The sequence below is a fragment of the Callospermophilus lateralis genome, chromosome 6 (assembly GCF_048772815.1).
Source record: "Callospermophilus lateralis isolate mCalLat2 chromosome 6, mCalLat2.hap1, whole genome shotgun sequence".
Classification (NCBI taxonomy): Eukaryota; Metazoa; Chordata; class Mammalia; order Rodentia; family Sciuridae; genus Callospermophilus; species Callospermophilus lateralis.
The window spans coordinates 19112483-19131607 of record NC_135310.1 but is presented as its reverse complement, the minus strand read 5'-3'; the positions used below and the strand labels follow the sequence as shown (position 1 = coordinate 19131607).

General features: G+C 34.8%; 1 protein-coding gene across 4 annotated transcripts in view; it reads left to right on the top strand.

Annotated features, from left to right (window-relative positions):
* Window positions 1–19125, top strand: part of Tab2 (TGF-beta activated kinase 1 (MAP3K7) binding protein 2) — a 75915-nt gene that overhangs the window by 34144 nt on the left and 22646 nt on the right. For 3 of the 4 annotated variants that reach the window (XM_076858154.2, XM_076858155.1, XM_076858153.1), the window contains exons 2-3: window positions 5576–5766; window positions 12471–13968. In XM_076858154.2, the coding sequence (XP_076714269.1) occupies window positions 5665–5766; window positions 12471–13968 (1600 nt within the window). In that variant the 5' untranslated portion in view covers window positions 5576–5664. The remainder of the gene's footprint in view (window positions 1–5575; window positions 5767–12470; window positions 13969–19125) is intronic. The other variant, XM_076858156.2, reaches the window with a different exon arrangement.

The window sequence follows — 19125 nt, the reverse complement described above, 5'->3', positions numbered from 1 at the left end:
AGGTAGAGAAGTATAATGTACCCAAGGGGTAAGGGCAGAGTTAAAGCTAATCTTTATTTTCCATAGTAAGAAATTCATAGATAATATGTAAAATTGAAAATTCAGGAAGTAATCCTATGATCACTTTATGTAGGAACTTGGAGAAATAACTCAGTGGTTACCTTTGCATAATAGGTATGGAGAGATGTGAGGCAGGGAAACCACAGGTTTTCTTGATAAGTATACCTTATAGCATTATATGACTTTTAAAATTATTTGTGTTTCTGGTTTAAATTTTTATTTAATAAAGTTTTCATTACAGTATAATATCATGTTAAAATATTTTTGAACAATGAATTATTCAGATATCTTTAAATTGGTATTTATACATGTTAAGATTTGTTGAATATGGAAGGAATGTTGGCCTTTATGAAAAAAATTAATAGTGACTATTATGTTTTAAACCATAATACTACCAAGAATATATTTCTTCATGTGTTCTTAAATTATAGGATATGGTAAAATTGTTTCTTCTGCACTCAGGTTTTAATTAATGCCAGCACCAAAAATGCCTCTCAGATTTCTGTCTTTAGCTTAGACTTTTTCTTCTGAGCTCCAGACCCTCATTTCCCAACACCTTAAGACATCTTTCTTTGGATGTTTTAAGGTAGCCTGAGACTCCACATGTTGAAAACCAAACCTGTAATTCTCTTTGTATTCTTGAACTTTTCTGTTGTTCTGTAGTTCATAGAAAAGTCAACCTTTGATGCTGCTCCTTCATCCTGATATCCAATTCATTACCAAGCTTAAAAAAACTTGGATTGAACCCAAGGGCTTACATATGCTAGGCAAACACCACCAGTGAGCCCCCAGCCCTATAAATATTTACTTCCTGAATATTCTTTAAATTTTTATACTTCTTTTTACCCAGCCTCCATTGCATCTCTACAATATAAACTATTACCTTTTCCAGGGTAGACTATAGCAGAGTTTTGTAGCTGGTTTTCTTATATTCATTTGCCCTTTCCTCAGTACTATAGCCATGTTACTCTCCCGAATATTTCAGTAACTTCCCATTGTTCTTAAAATAAAACCTCCCAAGATTTTTGTTTATTTTTACTGTACTAGATTGAACTCAGGGCTTTGTGTCTGCTAAGCAAGCACTCTACTTACTCCTTGGCTACAGACCCACTCCCTTTTTTATTTTATTTTGAGACAATGTCAGAGACTGGCCTCAGACTTGGGATCCTCCTGCCTTACCATTCCAAGTAGCTGGGACTGCAGTTATGTACCACTGCTCCCAGCTAAAACCCCCAATTTTAATTCCCTCTGTAAGGCAGTTCATGATTTAATCCTCACTTGCTTTTATTATTCTCTGTTCTTTATAGTTTTTCCTGATGTACCATGTTACCCTCTAATCTCTGATTTTGAATGATGTGAAAGAGATGAAAATCATGGCTGGGATAACAAAAAGAAAGATGGCAGGCAGCAAATCCGGTAGCAGAAGGAGGTGGACAGCAAGTTAAGATAGTTACCTTAATTATAAATTTGTATTTATACCAAACTTGAATCTAGGAATTTCTGTGGTCTGAAGGGCAGGAACATAGACTCTAATACTTGAATCCCCAGCACAACAGGTGCTTAAACTGGATAGTCTTTAAATCTGTGAGTGATAAATAAATAGATGATGATAGTCCCAATTGTAAATAATAATATCATGATTATCCAAATTTTGATTAAAATCTCCATCCTTCAGATTGCTTTGCCTTAAAAGTCACTGACTCTTCTATCATTTCTAATCTGTGGTATATCCATCCGGTGAATTTTTCATTTCAGATATCTTATTTCCATTTGGTGGTTGTTCTGCTCTCTTCTCCTTTCTTCTCCTCCCTCTTCCTCTTTTTCCTTCTTCTCTTTACTGAGAAGTCCAAACATATTTGCTCTTACATCCATGAGCATAATTAAAACAATTGTTTTAAAATCCTTAAGTCAGTTCAGGCAGCTGAACCACCTTGGACTTATTCTCCATCGATTGCCTTTTATCTTGGGCATGGATCATTTTATTCCTCTTTCTTCTGTGCAACAGTTTTAGATTATAATTAGAATATGATTGACATGAGATTCAGGTTCTGTTGTGTTCCTCCAATGGATATTGATGTTTGGTTTGTTTTAGTAGGCATTTAAGTAGGCTAAACTCACACTACAAACTGGAATCTCAGATAAGTGTTTTTAAGCTTAACCTGATTGCTTGGAATCTGTCTCACATATGTATAGAGATCACGTATATGTACAGAGTGTATACACAGGGTTTGAGGCTTCATCTCTCTGATTTTCCTTTCCATGATGTAATCACTAGGCTCTTAGTGAGTCTTTGTGGTCATGCCAAAGTCTGGTTCTTCAGGCAAATAAAGACTATAGGTCTTCGGTCTGGTTTTAGCTACTCAAACCAATTAGATTCTTACTTTCTGGCTAAAAGCAGTTTTAAAATGGAAGGTCATCCTGTTGTTCACTTCTTCCACATTCTTGCTTTTCTTTTTCTATTTATATTTCTGCCTTAAAGTAGTTTTTTTGATACTTTGTCTAATGTTTATAGATATTATTTCTTTAAGAGTTGGTTCAGTAGAATCTATTGAGTCACAGCAGGAAGTGTACATAAAGTACAGTTGTACAGTTTGAATAATTTGAATAATTTTCTTGTTTTATGTACTCTGTAATATTAGAAAGGCAAGAACGTATGGTAAGAGCTTTTTAAAAATGTTTTAATAATGCAATAAGTTACAGTTTGTTTTCACAGTTCCTCTTTCAAGTAAAAGTATTCCTCATTTAGACTGAGGATTTATTTGCCTCTCCCTAAAATTGTGTAAAATAATTATTTTCTCCAAATTTCATTTGCAATATGTATTAGAAACTATGATATTAAAGAACCTATAGTAAAACCTTTATTTCATCCAATGAATATTGTTATCTTTTGTATAACAGGAATGAACTAGATCCTGGAAATACAGCAGTAAACTTTAAATGCCTTGATTCTGTGGAGAAATTTTGGGGGATAGATAGATAATGGATCAAATATATGCCAGATAGTGATAAGTAAAGAAAAAGTATGAGAATGTGGTAGGAAGAGGTGTGTCAATATTTTATATAGATTGATCAGGGGAAAGCAGTCTCTGAGGAAGTGACTTTTTAAAAAAATCTTTTTTTATTTTTTAGTTATAGATGGACACAATGTCTTTATTTTGTTTATTTTTATGTGGTACTAAGGATCAAAGCAGTGCCTCACATGTACGAGGCAAGCACTCTGCTACTGAGCCACAGCACCAGCCTAGAAGTGACATTTTATCAGCGATCTTAATGAATTTAAGAGAGGGAACCCTGCAAGGGAAGAATGTTTCAGGCAGAAGAGCTAAAAGTCCAAAAGCCCAAAGGGAGGAATTTGATTGGCTTCTTTGAGAATTCACCAGAAGGCCATTAGGAACTGAAGGGATAAGAAAAGTGATAGATGAAGTTAGAGAGTTGGTAATTGGTAAGAGGCATTATAACATCAAAGTTAACAGGGTGTAATTGCTCTGGTTTACTTTTCACAGAGATTATCTGCTTACTAGGGGAAGACTGGGAGCACAGAAAGGAGAGTTAGGGGGACAAATGAAGGTAGAGAAGAGACCATTTAGAAGACTTGAAGGGGTGTAATCTAGGTGAATTATGATGGCTTGGGCAAGGGCAATAACTGGTAAGAAAAGTAGTCAGATTCAAAATACCTTGTGTAGTAAAGTCAACAAGACTTGATGTTAGATATGAGATAAGAGAAAAGACCAAGTAGGTGAATGATGGAGTGGAAAAGATTGGGAAAGGGTAGTTTGGAAGGAGGGTAGATTAAAAGTTGAATTTTTGGACATATATCTGAACTCCATTAGCCCACCAGTATGCAGATGGCCAGAAAAGGGAGGATCTGGGGAAAAACAAAACAAAACAAAAAAAAAACGAAAAGAAGCCACCTGTAGGTAGAAGGAAAGCCAAAACAGTACATATCTCAGAAGCCAAATGAAGAAATTGTTCAGAGAATGAGGAAATAGTTGACTGGGTCATGAACTGTGGAGTGATCTTTTAAAGTGAGAAGTGAGAACTCATTTCGTGACCTGAAAGCCTGATTGGGTAGCCTAAAAAAAGAGATTAAAAGGAAGGAATGAAGACTAAATTTTAAGTATAAATAGCTCTTCCAAGGAGCTTTAGCCCAAAATGAGACAAATAGGCTGGTAGTCGGAGAGATGTCAAAGGAGACTTTCTTAAGATGAACAGCTCTGTAGCATGTTAATTACCCCTTAAGTTAAATATCACTTACCAGTTTCCAGTATTACTCTTTTCCCCTGCAGCCCATTTGTAGAAACACTACTTTGAGTGCCAAAATTGTGTGTGCTTGTGTGTTTTTTACGTAGAAATGCTTTTGGGAAATCTGTATTGCAAATAACTTGGATTGGCAATAATTTTACCTATGAGATGTAACGGAACTGAAGTCACATCAGTTAAAAAAATTTAAGTAAAATTTAATCAAATAATAATCAACTTAAAAGACTTACTATGCAAAATAGCTAAATGAGTTTTTATTCTGTTGAGGGCTCAGGAATTCTTTTACTATATTAGACTGATGACTATAAAGTGCTAGGCACACAATAATGAACAAAAGAGACCTTGTTCTTACATTCCTAAAATTGAAAGTTGTTAATGAAGATAAAGGAGAAATACTACAAATAAGAAATTAGTTTTAAAGAGATTGTGTCTTGTTAAATTTATCCTAAAATGAAGTCTTATTTTAAGTAATAATCAAATAGTATGGTTTTAAGTATTTTAATATTTTATTTAGGTTTAATATACCTGCATCCTGTTTATGTCCCAAAGAGGTTTTCAAAATTAATCATAATTTACATTAGGAATGAAAATAAGGGGGTAGTTCTTAACTTTGGACATACATTAGAATCACCCAGGGAACTTATAAAAATCCATATGCTCAGGTTGCTCCCTGACCAGTTAAATAAAAAACTCTATGGTTGAGGCCCACGTATTAGAATTTTTTTAAAATACTGATTTAATAGACACAGAGGGAATAAAATATTGCTGAGCTCCTGAGAATGAGTTGATTGTGCCTTTAAGGATATCTGAAAAATAAAGCCAAAATATCAAGTATTATTGGAGATAGATTATTAAGCCTTGAACAAAGTATGTGAAAGTTTTTTACAGAACCAAATTTTTTCAGGTTCTTTTAAGAATTTTAAGTGGAACAAATGATATTTTATACCTCAGGCTATTCTCTGTAATCATTAAGAAAAACATCAGTGAAGTTTTTCATACTCTTCTTTTAAAAAATGAGGGAAGACAATCCTGACAATTTCTTATAGAATGTCTTTTGCCACAGCCATTATAAAAGTTTGCCATCAGGAATTATGCTGAAAAGAGAGTGTATGTTAATTTTTAGGCCAAAATAATATTTTTATCATTTATATTGGTAGGTGCTAAGGCACATACCCATTTGTACTGAAATTTAAAAACCACATAATATTCATTCTATACTCAGTTCTCATTAAAATTTTTTTTCTTTCTTTCACAGAAAATGCTTGGACAGAAGAGATGATTACTAATTCCATTAAGGCCTAGAATTGCCTATTGTACAGATAGTCCTGATCAGGCAATATACGAATGGCCCAAGGAAGCCACCAAATTGATTTTCAGGTTTTGCACGACCTGCGACAAAAATTCCCTGAAGTACCTGAAGTTGTTGTGTCCAGGTGCATGTTACAGGTCAGTGTTCAATGATTTCTGAATTTATTAATACAAATCTGGTGTTTTATAAACATTAGAAGAAAACTCTTCTAAGTTATTGTGCTGTGATGAAAAGAAATGGAACTTTGGTGTGTGACAGTCATGTGGCCTTTGCCAACATGAGGTTCTCTGTCCCCTACCTGTAATATGGATACTGCCTGTCTCATAGATTAGTTGAAGGAATGAAATGAATTCTGAATGTAAAACACTAATTATGTTTCTATTTTTAGTAGCTATGAGAGTCAGAAACCTTGGGTTCTAATACTAACTGGACACTCCATGCATATTGGGCAAGGCTCTCTTTGTACTTCTGTTTTCTTATTATAAAATGACTGAGTTTGACTTAACAAGTTCTCAATTCTAAAGAAAAAATTTGTTTTTATACTTTTAATATGTAAGTTTTCCAATTAATATGATAAATTGTTACAGTATTCTTAGTGTATACATAATTTTAGAAATCCATAATTTTGAAGGTTTAGTGATAGTATGCCTTCCCATTTGAATAAACTGGAAATCTTTTTATCAAAAAGTATTGGGGCTCATTCAGACATATTACTCTTGACAAATGATTTTAAAGATTGAAATTTTTATTCAATCTGTACCTGATATCAGATGACTACATAAATTTTGTTCATACCCTTATCACCATTTATCTGTACATTTTAGTTAGTCTACCTGCCCTTGCCTAGCCCACTTTTTGGTGTCTCCAGTCCATTCTCTTTTATCTGCCTAATTGTTTTTCTAAATGCAGATTCTGTCATGTATTACCTGCTTAAAACCTTTTGATTGCTCTCCACACCCTTCAAAATGAATTGCCTTTGTCTTTCTAGGGCATGCTGCATTTGGAATCCTGGCTTTTTCTACCGCAGCATAATGATGTCTTATCACTTCTTCCTGCCTATACCCTATGGCTGTGATTATTCTGAGCTCATGGAATTTTTCAAATTTATCTGATTTTTTCTAGAGTATAATGGTTAAAAGCATATGTTTTGGCAGTAAACAGACCTGAGTTCAAGTTTGGCAGTTATTAGCCCTCATTTTGTGACCTTCATTTCCTCAGCTGTACATGAGAATAAAAAACTTCACATAGAATTAAATATGATAGGCTGGGTGTAGTGGCACATGCCTGTAATGTCAGCAGCTCAGGAGGCTGAGGCAGGAGAATCGAGAATTCAGAACCACCCTCAGCAACTTATTGAGGCCCTAAGCAACTCAGTGAGACCCTGTCTTTACATAAAATAAGGGCTGAGGATGTAGCTCAGTGGTTAAGCACCCCTGAGTTCAATCCCCAGTACCAAAAAAAAAAAAAGAATTAAATATGATAATGCTGGACCCGATTCATAATGAGTGCTCATGTTAGCATGCTAATACTACAAGGAGTAATGATAATAGAAGATTTGATAAATATTTCGTGAATGAATCAGTTTACATTTGTCAATATAGAACATGAAAGTAAAAAAAGAGGGGAAAAGAAGTAATAAGAATGTAGTCAAAAGTTAACAAAGATATGAGGAAGGAACAGAGATAGTGGGGAAAGATTGTCTACCCCCCAGAGCCCAAATATCTCTCTCTAACTTTTCAAATAAAACAATTTTTTAGTAAAATAAATTTACACTGAGAATGTCCAATAAGTCAATAAAAATTAATAGAAAAATGCTCGATATTGAAAGAACTATCTAGAACACTTCTATATTCAGTAGAGAGTTTAAAATAACATCAACTGGGAGTAAAACAGATTTTTTTGTAGAATTTCTTAAAATATTTTCAAAAATACAAAGACAAGCTCTATGTATGATATGTCAAGATCATTATACTGTCATGTGTAACTAATTAAACCAAAAAAAAAAAAAAAAGACAAGCTCTAATGTACTCCTGAGTATGATCTTCAGGACATACTAAGAAAACAAATGTCCTTCTGTATAGACAAGAACAGGGCATAAATATAAACGAAATACATATTTGCCCTGATTGCAGAAATACTGAATTAAAAACAAAATTAATAAAAGATGGTTAACAATAGAGGATAAGAAGGGCATACCAGATAGGGGATAAAGTTAGGACTAAGACTTCTCAACATATCTTTTTTTAAATTATTTTGATCTATGTAAATGGAACCTATTTTTAAAAAATAATTAAGCATGGTTTTCAACTTTACCAGCGGTTAGGAAATATTATTTGGATTTCCTCTGGGCACCCAGAAGTTTCTCAAAAGCTCACTGGTCTATTTGGTGTGCTCCCCAACTACTAATGAGGACTAAAATGAAACCTATTTTGCTTGTAAAGTTATTTGTGAGACAGACCACACTTTTTAAAAGTGAGTTGATGGGGCTGGGGTTGTGGCATGCATGAGGCACTGGGTTTGATCCCCGGCACCACATAAATAAGTAAAATAAAAATATTGTGTCCATCTACAACTAAAAAAAAATATTTTTTAAAAGACAAGTTAATTCATCCAGGTAATTTGCTTTTTAGCTAATACAACAAAAAATGTGACAAGAGTGGGATGGAAAGGGTCTCTCTGGGTACAGCTAGAATGCAGGTCTTCCATATTTGGGAAAATAGTGTTCCAAAGTAGAAGCAAATTAAGTTACCTCTAAATGTAATATAAGTGTCTCTTGTTTGGTGATAGCCAATCTTTTGGGAGCTGCTGTTTCTTTCTGCTGGGTGGACTTCTATCCTTTCTCTTGAAAAGTCCTCTCTATAGTGTTCTGGTTCAGAACTTCTTAGGAAAGGATCATGCTATTATGCCTCTCCTTGTTAAATAAATGACATCTTGCTCAAGAAGAGAACAGAAGTATCTATTCTTTGTTCTTGACTTTATTTGTTGCTCAGATTCCTCTTTCTGAAACTACTCATATTATTTTTTTGTATTGTAGATTCTCTGATACAGCTATATTATCAGTAGGTATAACCTGTATTATTGCAGTTTGCCTTTCGTTTGATAATTAAAACAACTTAAAATACGTATGAAAATATTATATAATTAACCCTTTGATTCATTTTTTTAAACATTTATTCTTAAGTTTTAGATGGACACAATATCTTTATTTTACATTTATGTGGTGCTGAGGATCGAACCCAGTGCCTCATGCATGCTAGACAAGCACTCTACTACTGAGCCACAACCACAGCCCCCTTTGATTCCCTTTTAACTGAATTTTTCACAATTTTTAAATTCTGCTGATATGAGAGTTAAGCCTTTCAGTGTAAAATTGCTGGATCTTTGTCCAAAACAATTCATTAAAAGCTATTCATTCAGTATACGTAAGACTTGCCATTTGACATTTCATTAAGTTGAAGACTTCTCCAGTGACCTCCACCCATAGTCCTATTCCATATTCTTAACCCCCACCATTTCTGTATCATATTTATTTGTTTATACATAAATATCCTCCACTAGATTGAGATCAGCAGTCTTAGTCCTTTCAATTTGCCTAATGAATGTTCCATAAATGTCAAAGAAGTGAATGAATCAATGTTGAAGAAGATTGATCATAGGGTATACTTTGATATTATCTATAATTTTTGTCCGTTCAGGAGTTTGGAGAAAAATGAAAAGGGAACTAGAAGTAATGATTCAGAATTTTTTGGTAATCTTGAAGAGAATGCAGATTTGTGGCTGTGTACAAAAGAGCAATGATGATTACTCTTTTTCTCTCTCTCTTTCTCTCTTTTTTTTTTTTTTTTTAAGTACAGGGAATTGAACCTAAGGGTGCTTTACCTGAGTACTGAGGTAAATCTCTAGCCCTTTTTATTTTGAGACAGAGTCTTGCTGAGAGTCTCATTAAATTGCCAAGGCTGGCCTCAAACTTATGATCCTCCTCCTGTCTCAGCCTCCTGAGTCACTTCTATTACAGGGGTGTACCACCACTCTTGGCTTGATTCTCAAACATTTAAAAACTCACATTCCCTCCACCCCATTTTGATACATTTAAAGAGAGTTCTTTGCAGTTTCCCACCAAAAATAATCAAGACTTCTTTGAGAAGTGGATAAGTCCAGGTCTGTAGTAGGACATGATCTTGTTCTATCAGAAAGCAAGGAAGCTGCAGAAACTACTGGGTTCATGTTGTTTGTACAGAGAAGCCAAGGTGATGTTGTTCTGCTAGCCTAAAGATGCAATGTAATGGCCACAATCAAAACAAAATAATGAAAATGTAGGAGTTTTTAATAAAACTAAAAACAAATATTTATCACCTTTGGAGATTTCTAGGGTACCAACTTTAAAAATTATTCTGAAAAATATAGAGAAACAATCTTTATATCCTGCCTTTTCTGTAAAAAAAGAAGAATCAAACAGTTTAAAAAGATAGGTCTTCAAGAGAGAATTGCTGCTAATAAAAAGCATGCATTTTATAATTGGGATTTTACCAATACCACCATTTTACAACTCCTAATGAAATAATATTTCTAAATAGTGGTTATCCATAACTGCTAATAGTCATTAGCTGGATCAAGCTGACTGCATAAGAATCTATGAAGAAATTGATTTCTCTAAGGGATAAGTAATATAAAGTCACATGAATTATAGTAGAGCTGGGATTAGAATATTGCTTTTTAATATGAGCATAGAATAATTATTAATTAAAAAGGATTAAAAGGATTTTTGAAAGCTCAAGTGAACTGAAGCAAAAGGCTTTGCAAATATGAGTAGGAAGCATTCACAAAGGGAGTGAAATTGGATTTGGTAGGAATATACATTTTATTTTATTGCCATATTCATTCTAATATATCAATTTAAGACTTAAAAGAATTTTTGTAGCATGAGAGATTTAAATTGTTGGTTCTAGGTGAGGGGAAAAAAGGTTGACCAGTGCCCACTTTCATATTACCTGTTCAAACTGTGTGGACTGTAGTATTTCTCAACAAGATTTCAAAATGCCTTGGTAATCCAGTTCTTTCTTATGTGATTTTTATCTCATATCGAACTGCTTATATATAGGTGTTTTAACTTTGTTCCTCATTTTCTTTAGATCTAAAACTATCCACTTTTTCTTAGGCTCCTAATATAGTCCTCGTTCAATTTTTTTCTCTTATGTCCAAGTTGCATTCACTAGTCTTATGTGATTCATTTCATTATCAGACACTCATTATCCTGTCTTCATTTCCTTTCATCTGAAATATCAACAGAATGAACCCTTTGTGTCTTTATTTCTCTTTTCATTCTAATTCAGTAGCTCTCCCCATTTTTTTTTTATAAAAGTCAAACTCTAATGTGACTCTTTTTTCAAAAATCCTTCATTGTTGAATCCTAGTCTGCTTTTCCAACTATTTGTTTAACAAAATTTCCAATATGAACCTTTAACTCCAGCCAGATCTGTTCCAATCACCTTGTTTGGGAACATATTTTTAATTACTGTTACATTTATGTCCTCCATTACATATGCCATTCCCTTCACCAATAATTCATTTCTTTCCTTATCCAGTTCTGCATATCCTGTGAAAACCATCAGGCCATACCTCCTTTATTATCCCTGTCTTTTCTTTAAAGTAGTCTACAGTTTTAACTTGTGTTAAACTTCAATATTAATATGCACATACTCATTCATATTAACAATGTTACTTTTTCAAAAGTCTTATGATTTGATTCCCTGTTTGAGTTGTTCATATATGTCATTGAGTCTTTTTGCAGACTCAAACAATGCTGTGCATATGGTAGGTATTCAGTAAATACTTGTGGATGATTTATGACTATTAGTCATTTTATTTGGAGGAGTCTTTAAAAACAGCCTATTCGTTTTTGTTTTGTTTCATTTATTTCTGTAGAAGAGATTTTTATGGTGCATATATTTCATATGTAAATAGATATTTTACAAAAGTAAGAGAAGGCGTGGGAGGAATTGATGACATTGGTATGAATTTTAGAACTTTTAAAATTTAAATTCTAGGGGTTGGGGATGTGGCTCAAGCGGTAGTGCGCTCACCTGGCATGCGTGCTGCGGCCTGGGTTTGATCCTCAGCACCACATACAAACAAAGATGTTGTGTCCGCCGAAAACTAAAAAATAAATATTATAAAATTCTCTCTCTCTCTCTCTCTCTCTCTCTCTCTCTCTCTCTCTCTCTCTCTCTCTCTCTCTCTCCCTCCCTCCCTCCCTCTCCCCCCCCCCAAAAAAAATTTAAATTCTAAGGGCTGGGATTGTGGCTCAGAGGGAGGGCTTTCGCAGGGCATTGGGTTCAATCCTCAGTACCACATAAAAATAAAATAAAGATATTGTGTCCACCTATAACTAAAAAAATAAATATTTTTCAAAAATTTAAGTTCTACAGATAACTTGTTAAAGAGTCATTAGTTTATAAGATTTATAAGCATTTGAATGTGCAAACACTGATAAAATATAATTTAACTTTTCAAAAAATATTTATACAACATTACGAACTTCAACTTGATTATTTTATTTGACATTAAAATAGTATTTTTAACACAGTTCTATTGTGTTAGCTTGAATCCATACCAAGTAGCTTCTGAAATAGCGATTTGATTCACTTTCATCTATTAATAATTTTCCATTACAATAATGAGAATTTTTAAGTTAACCATCTGCATAAAAATAATTCTCAAAAGAGTTCAAATATATGTTAAAATTGTTTTGATCATTAACTTGTTATTCAAAATATTTTTGTGGTAATGACAGTCTTATTACTTCTAATTGTTAACACCAAGGTGTTTTTATTTTGTTTTATAGAATAATAATAACCTGGATGCCTGCTGTGCTGTTCTCTCTCAAGAGAGTACAAGGTATCTTTATGGTGAAGGAGACTTGAATTTTTCGGATGATTCTGGAATTTCTGGTCTACGCAATCACATGACTTCTCTCAATTTGGACTTGCAGTCACAGAATGTTTACCATCATGGAAGAGAAGGAAATAGAATGAATGGAAGCAGGACTCTAGCACACAGCATTAGTGATGGACAACTTCAAGGTGGTCAATCGAGTAACGAACTATTTCCGCAGGAGCCACAGACAGCACCAGCTCAAGTTCCTCAAGGCTTTAATGTTTTTGGAATGTCCAGTACATCTGGTACTTCAAATTCAGCACCACATCTTGGATTTCACTTAGGCAGCAAAGGAACATCTAACCTTTCTCAACAGACTCCCAGATTTAATCCTATTATGGTAACTTTAGCCCCAAATATCCAGACTGGTCGTAATACTCCTACATCTTTGCACATACATGGTGTACCTCCACCTGTACTTAACAGTCCACAGGGAAATTCTATCTATATTAGGCCTTACATTACAACTAGTGGTACAACTCGACAGACACAGCAGCATTCTGGCTGGGTATCTCAGTTTAATCCCATGAACCCTCAACAAGCCTATCAACCTTCACAGCCTGTTCCTTGGACTACTTATCCTGCATCTAATCCTTTGCCACATACCTCAGCCCAACAGCCAAATCAGCAAGGCCACCAGACCTCTCATGTCTATATGCCCATCAGTTCACCTACTACTCCACAACCGCCAACAATTCATTCATCTGGTAGCTCACAGTCTTCTACCCATAGTCAATACAACATTCAGAATATTTCAACGGGACCTCGAAAAAACCAAATTGAAATCAAACTTGAACCCCCACAAAGAAACAATTCTTCAAAATTGCGTTCTTCTGGACCTCGAACCTCCAGCAGTTCCTCTTCAGTCAACAGCCAGACCTTAAATAGAAATCAGCCCACTGTTTACATAGCTGCCAGTCCCCCAAATACTGATGAGATGATCTCCCGTAGTCAACCTAAGGTCTATATTTCAGCTAATGCCACCACAGGAGATGAACAGGGCATGCGGAATCAGCCCACAGTCTTCATATCCACAAACTCCGGGGCATCTGCTGCCTCCAGGAATATGTCTGGGCAAGTGAGCATGGGTCCTGCGTTCATTCATCACCACCCTCCTAAAAGTCGAGCAATAGGCAATAACTCTGCAACTTCTCCTCGAGTGGTGGTCACCCAACCCAATACCAAATATACTTTCAAAATTACAGTTTCTCCCAATAAACCCCCTGCAGTCTCACCAGGGGTGGTGTCCCCTACCTTTGAACTTACAAATCTTCTAAATCATCCTGATCATTATGTAGAAACAGAGAATATTCAGCACCTCACGGACCCTACCTTAGCACATGTGGATAGAATAAGTGAAGCACGGAAATTGAGTATGGGATCTGATGATGCTGCCTACACACAAGGTAATATTAACTAATGGAGGGGTAATTTCTCATGCTAGGTTTATTATGTATTTGATTCCACAGCAGAAATGGGCATCAGCATTATTTCATCTTTTAAATGGTGCCCCAGCTGATCTTAACATTTGAAAGTAATCCATAGAAATTTCAATTTTATTATCATATAACTTGAAGTTTGATAGTGTTATCAGCTCTTCAGAATAATCTAAAGATTATTTATTTCTTTATGTCCATAACACTTTTCTTTTCAGTTCTTCTTGTACCTGGGCTGATGCTGACTTCCCTTTAAATTTTATGCAAATAAAAACCTATAAATTATAAACACACTTTAATAAGAAATAAGTTGGGCTTACCTTCTTTAATCAGATACTTGAAGAAAAAAGAATTTTCTTCATTTTACTGATAGGACATTTTAATTCTTCTATTAAGGTCGAAATTGCTACAGAGTCCTAGAATAATTTAACTAAAGTAAAACTGAATCTTTTTCCTGATACTTATCTCTTTAAGTTTCCCTAAATGTCAGTTAATTATTTTTTAATTGGAATTATGAATAAGGATGATGGTTTTAAATCTGTTTTGATATCCTTTTCTGAAAAAGACTAGTTTGTATTGAGATAAAACTAAATTATTTCCATATTGATTCAAGTAGACAGTATCTGTCATATATTTTATATGACCTCCTTAAGCTACTTAATTTTCAGTAGGAAATGTAAATTCATTCAGATAAGAAAGGTTTTTTTTTTTTAATGTTGATGCAAGTGTGTAGATTAAGTGGGAATCTTTTAAGAAAAGACATGTCTTAGTCATCCTTGTATCCTCAGTGAGTTGTTCTGTGTGTTAACTTTAGTTGGAAAATACTGTGACGTCACCTCCATGCAGCATGCAGCCCCTACTACTCCTAGCACCACTCATCCTTTTAAAAACTTCTAATCCACTGACTTTATTACTGAATTTACCCTTAAAGGAGCCTGTGCTGATTACACTAGAAATTGTGTTCAAAATTATATTTTCTTTATATCTGTGATTGACTGGAACCATTTTTTTCTCTCTTTTTTGTTTCATTACATGAATTTCAGTATATTATTATTTCTTCTACTGATATTTATTCCTTTTCTCTCCCCAAAGTCTTCTTTCTTCTTCTCCCCTTCTGTCATAACAGCAGGCTGCTTATATTTGGGTAGTTGCTAATGCTTTAATGAAGAGAAAAATTTTTATGAAGATAATTTGACAAAGGAAATTATCAAGTAGACATTTTCATTTAATCAGATATAAATTATATCAACAAAGCTATTCATATTTAACTCAAATGTGAAAAGAAAGTGTTGCTTAAATATGCCATCTCCAATTTTTCTACACCCGTTCTCTTGAATCTACTGCAGTCAGGAATTTTCCCAGTGTAGTCAAACAGAACTATTGTGAAGGTCATCTGTGATAGTGTTGTTACTATACAGCCAGTGGATATCTGTCAGCTCTCATCTCTCTTGATCTATAGGTCAGCAGCATCTGACACAGTAGGTCTTCCTCTTCTCTATGCTATGAAATGCTTTGTTCATTTAGCTTCTAGAATACTATTCTAAGATTCCCACTTTTTTTATTCTTTGCTGGTTTTCCCGCATCTCTGACCTCTCACCTTTTTGCTCTCCCATTTCTTTGTTCCCAGTGATATCAGAGTCTCACAGCTTAATTCCTAAAGCTCTTCTCTTTTTCTGTACTTAATCCTTAGGTGATCTCATTCGGCCTTTAGACTTTAAATAACATTATATACCTGTGACTCCCAAATTGGTAACTCAAGCTTAAGTTTCTTCACTGAGTTCTAAGCTGGTTTATTTAACTACTTATTTTGCATTCTCACTGGTACATTTAGTAGGCATTTTAAACTTTCTGTGTCTTGAAACATCTCTGACCTTCCCCGCACTTTGCTCTGCCTTTGCTCAGTCCCACCTAAGTTACTGGCAATTTAATTTTTGTAGTGAACAGAACAGAAACCTTGTAAAACATCCTTGATTCCTTTCATATTTCACATCTATTTTGACAGCAAATCTTATCAACACTAACCTTCAAAGTATTCAAGAATTCTCTTACCGTAACTCTGGACCAAGCCAGCATCATCTCAGACAGATACTGTAGTAGTCTACTTGACTCTCACCTTGCCTCGGGGCTTGTGGTCTTCTCTCAGCTTAGCAACCAGGGAGGGATATGCTCTTCAAAAAATATGTCACTCCTCTGCAAGTGATGGCTGCCTAGTCCAAAGTAAAACCTGTGAAGCCTTGCATGCTCTGCTGCTCCTGCCCACCAGCTCTTCTTTCCTTTTAGTCACCACTTTGCTCCACTGTGGTTTAGCACTACTGGCCTTACTCTTCCTTAAGCATGGAAGCTATACCCTAGGACTTCTGTGCTTGCTATTTATATTGTCTCAGTTTATCTCTCAGAAATTCACAGCCCCCTCTTGTGCTTCAGGTCTTTACTCAAAATCACCTTTTCAATGAGACATCTCCCTATCTAAACTTAACTATCACCCAGCATTTCCTACCTCTCCCATCCCTGCTTACATTTACTCAAGGGATGGGGAGTAAATAATGTAATATTAAGATATACAGTAATTAATACTTGCTGAAAGCTTACAATGTTTTCACCACTGTCTTGAATATTTATTTATTTCCCACAACTAACTACAAAATAGATACTAGTATTATTCCTGTTTTCATATTAAAGTACTTAGGAGCAGATAGATTAAATAACTTGCTGTGGGGACCATATCTGCCTAAATTTAAGAATTTAGTAAAATATCATTCCATAAAAAACAAAACCAAGGGTCTGGGGTTGTGGCTCAGCAGTAGAATGCTCACCTAGCATGTGTGAGGCACTGGGTTCTATCCTCAGCACCACATATAAATAAATAAAATAAAGGTCTTGTGTCCACTTCCAACTGTAAAAAAAAAAAAAAAACAAATGTAGAGAAATAAAATAAATGGGTATAATTAAAAATAACTTGAAACAGTAGAGTAATAACCTTGACTGATATAGAGAACACTTTTTAAAGCACCGAAAATTAAAAAAAAAAAAAATCCCTTATAAGGGCAGAGTCTGGTTTGAGAACAGAAAGCCTACCAAAGTAGATTTCCCCAGAATCCACCACTCATACAGCCTTCAGACAGCTGTAACAATCTCGACCACATAAATTCTTTAAATATAACTACATATTCATTGGATTTCATAGCATTCATGTGGCTGTATGCTGTGGTCTTATCTGTGTGTGTGTGTACCCCATATTGAGGTGATGCTGCTCTACAACCTTTCTTCTACTTGTGGCTTTCTGTTTACTGTGGACACAGATTTGTATATCATCCAGTAACAGAATCTTGATCTAGTATTTTATTAATTTGGTTCAGGACAGATCAAAGGATTGTCCTTTTCTGGGGGGAAAAAATGCATCTTTTAGGCTTCTACCCCACATATGTGTGATACAAAAGTTTATACAGCACTCTCTACAATGCTAAATGAAGTGACTTGAGTAATAACCAGTCTTTAAGAAAGGATCTTTCCCAAACTCTTAATTCCAGCAGTGTAGATAAGAGAAAAGAAACAGTTCTGCATCCTGCAATAAAGCTGATCTCTCAAAAGATCCTGGAACAAACTGTTAAAGAAATAAACTGAGCCAGGTCCTGAAATCATAGGAAAATATTTTTCCCAAATTGAGGAGGAAGCATACAAAATTGGTAACCAAGATTTTTTTTTTTTTGGTCTAACATTTGAAATCCAAAAATACTATAATAAAAAATGTTCAAAAAATGAGTTTTAAACAAATACATTATTTGATTTGCTACCTGCTATAGAGTGATCAGAAGAAAAAAATAAATTAACGAAGCTTCTCCCACCTCTTGGCACTGAGTCTAACACTACGAAACCACCCCTAAAAGGAAGTAAATTAAACTTGAGTCACTAAATTATTACAGAAATCTCAGACAAAAATGAGTGGCGGCATGTTGGCACATGCCTATAATCCCAGCGACTCGGTAGGCTGGTAGGAGGATCATGAGTTCAAAGCCAGCCTCAACAAAAGCAGGAGGCTAAGCAAATCAGTGAGACCCTGTCTCAAAATAAAAATACAAAATAGAACTGGGGGCAGGGCTCAGTGGTCAAGTGCCCCAGAATTCAATCTTCAATACAAAAAAAAAAAAAAAAAAACTGCTGGATAGAAGAAAAAATTAATGTGGGAAGAAATTTTTAAGTTTAAAATGTTTAGATATGAAGGCTTTACCTTTCCTCTGTATAGCAAATAGCAAATTCAGAGGTGAAAATTGCCTATTGGTAGTAATGTCACCAGTCATAGCTACACACATACCCCCCCACACACACACACACACACTTGATTCTGACCACCTGACTAAAACAGACCCCCTTTGAAATTAAAAGCAACTTTCTATTAACTGCTTTTCTGCATCCTGTATTTCCTCATGCTGAGGACACTTGCCAAGGGAATTAATACTTGACATATTCTTTGGCTGAGCACACCCTAACTAAATCTGTATTTGTATATCACCTGGCTTTTATTTCTGTGAATTGACCAATTCCATGGAACTTGTAGAGAAGCGGTCGAACTGCTTCCCAGTTTCATCAAACTGCACAAAATTTCTTTTTCCTTTTTAGATCTTTGCCTATTCCTTCTGCAGGCAGGCAGCCAGCCAAATTTGACCAGCCAGGACTCAGGCAGGTTCCTGGCTGGGCTGCCAGTTTCCTGAGTACCTAGCTTCTGAAAAATAGTGAAAAAATACTTAGTTATCCACACTGTATTGTGAATTTCTAGAGCCCTCCCCTTCATAGTAGTATGCCTTTTGTACCACTACAGCATTTATAGACACAAGGACAAAATACTTTACTCTTTCAGACCAGTTGTCATGATGGGGAAAAGCCCTACTTTCTGCATTTTGTTATAGAAGCCAGGAACTCTTAGCAGACTGACATGACTGCTGAACATCATTTCTCATTCTCTAGTATTCATATTCACTTAGCTGGCAAACTGTTTTGAAAATAATATAGCATATATAAAATCATAAATATTTTAATGATACTTTAACACCTTTTTTTCCCAGTTATAAACTATTAAGCAGTAGCCTTGACTGTGAACTTCCTTATTATTTTTTACCAGTACTTCCCTCCAAA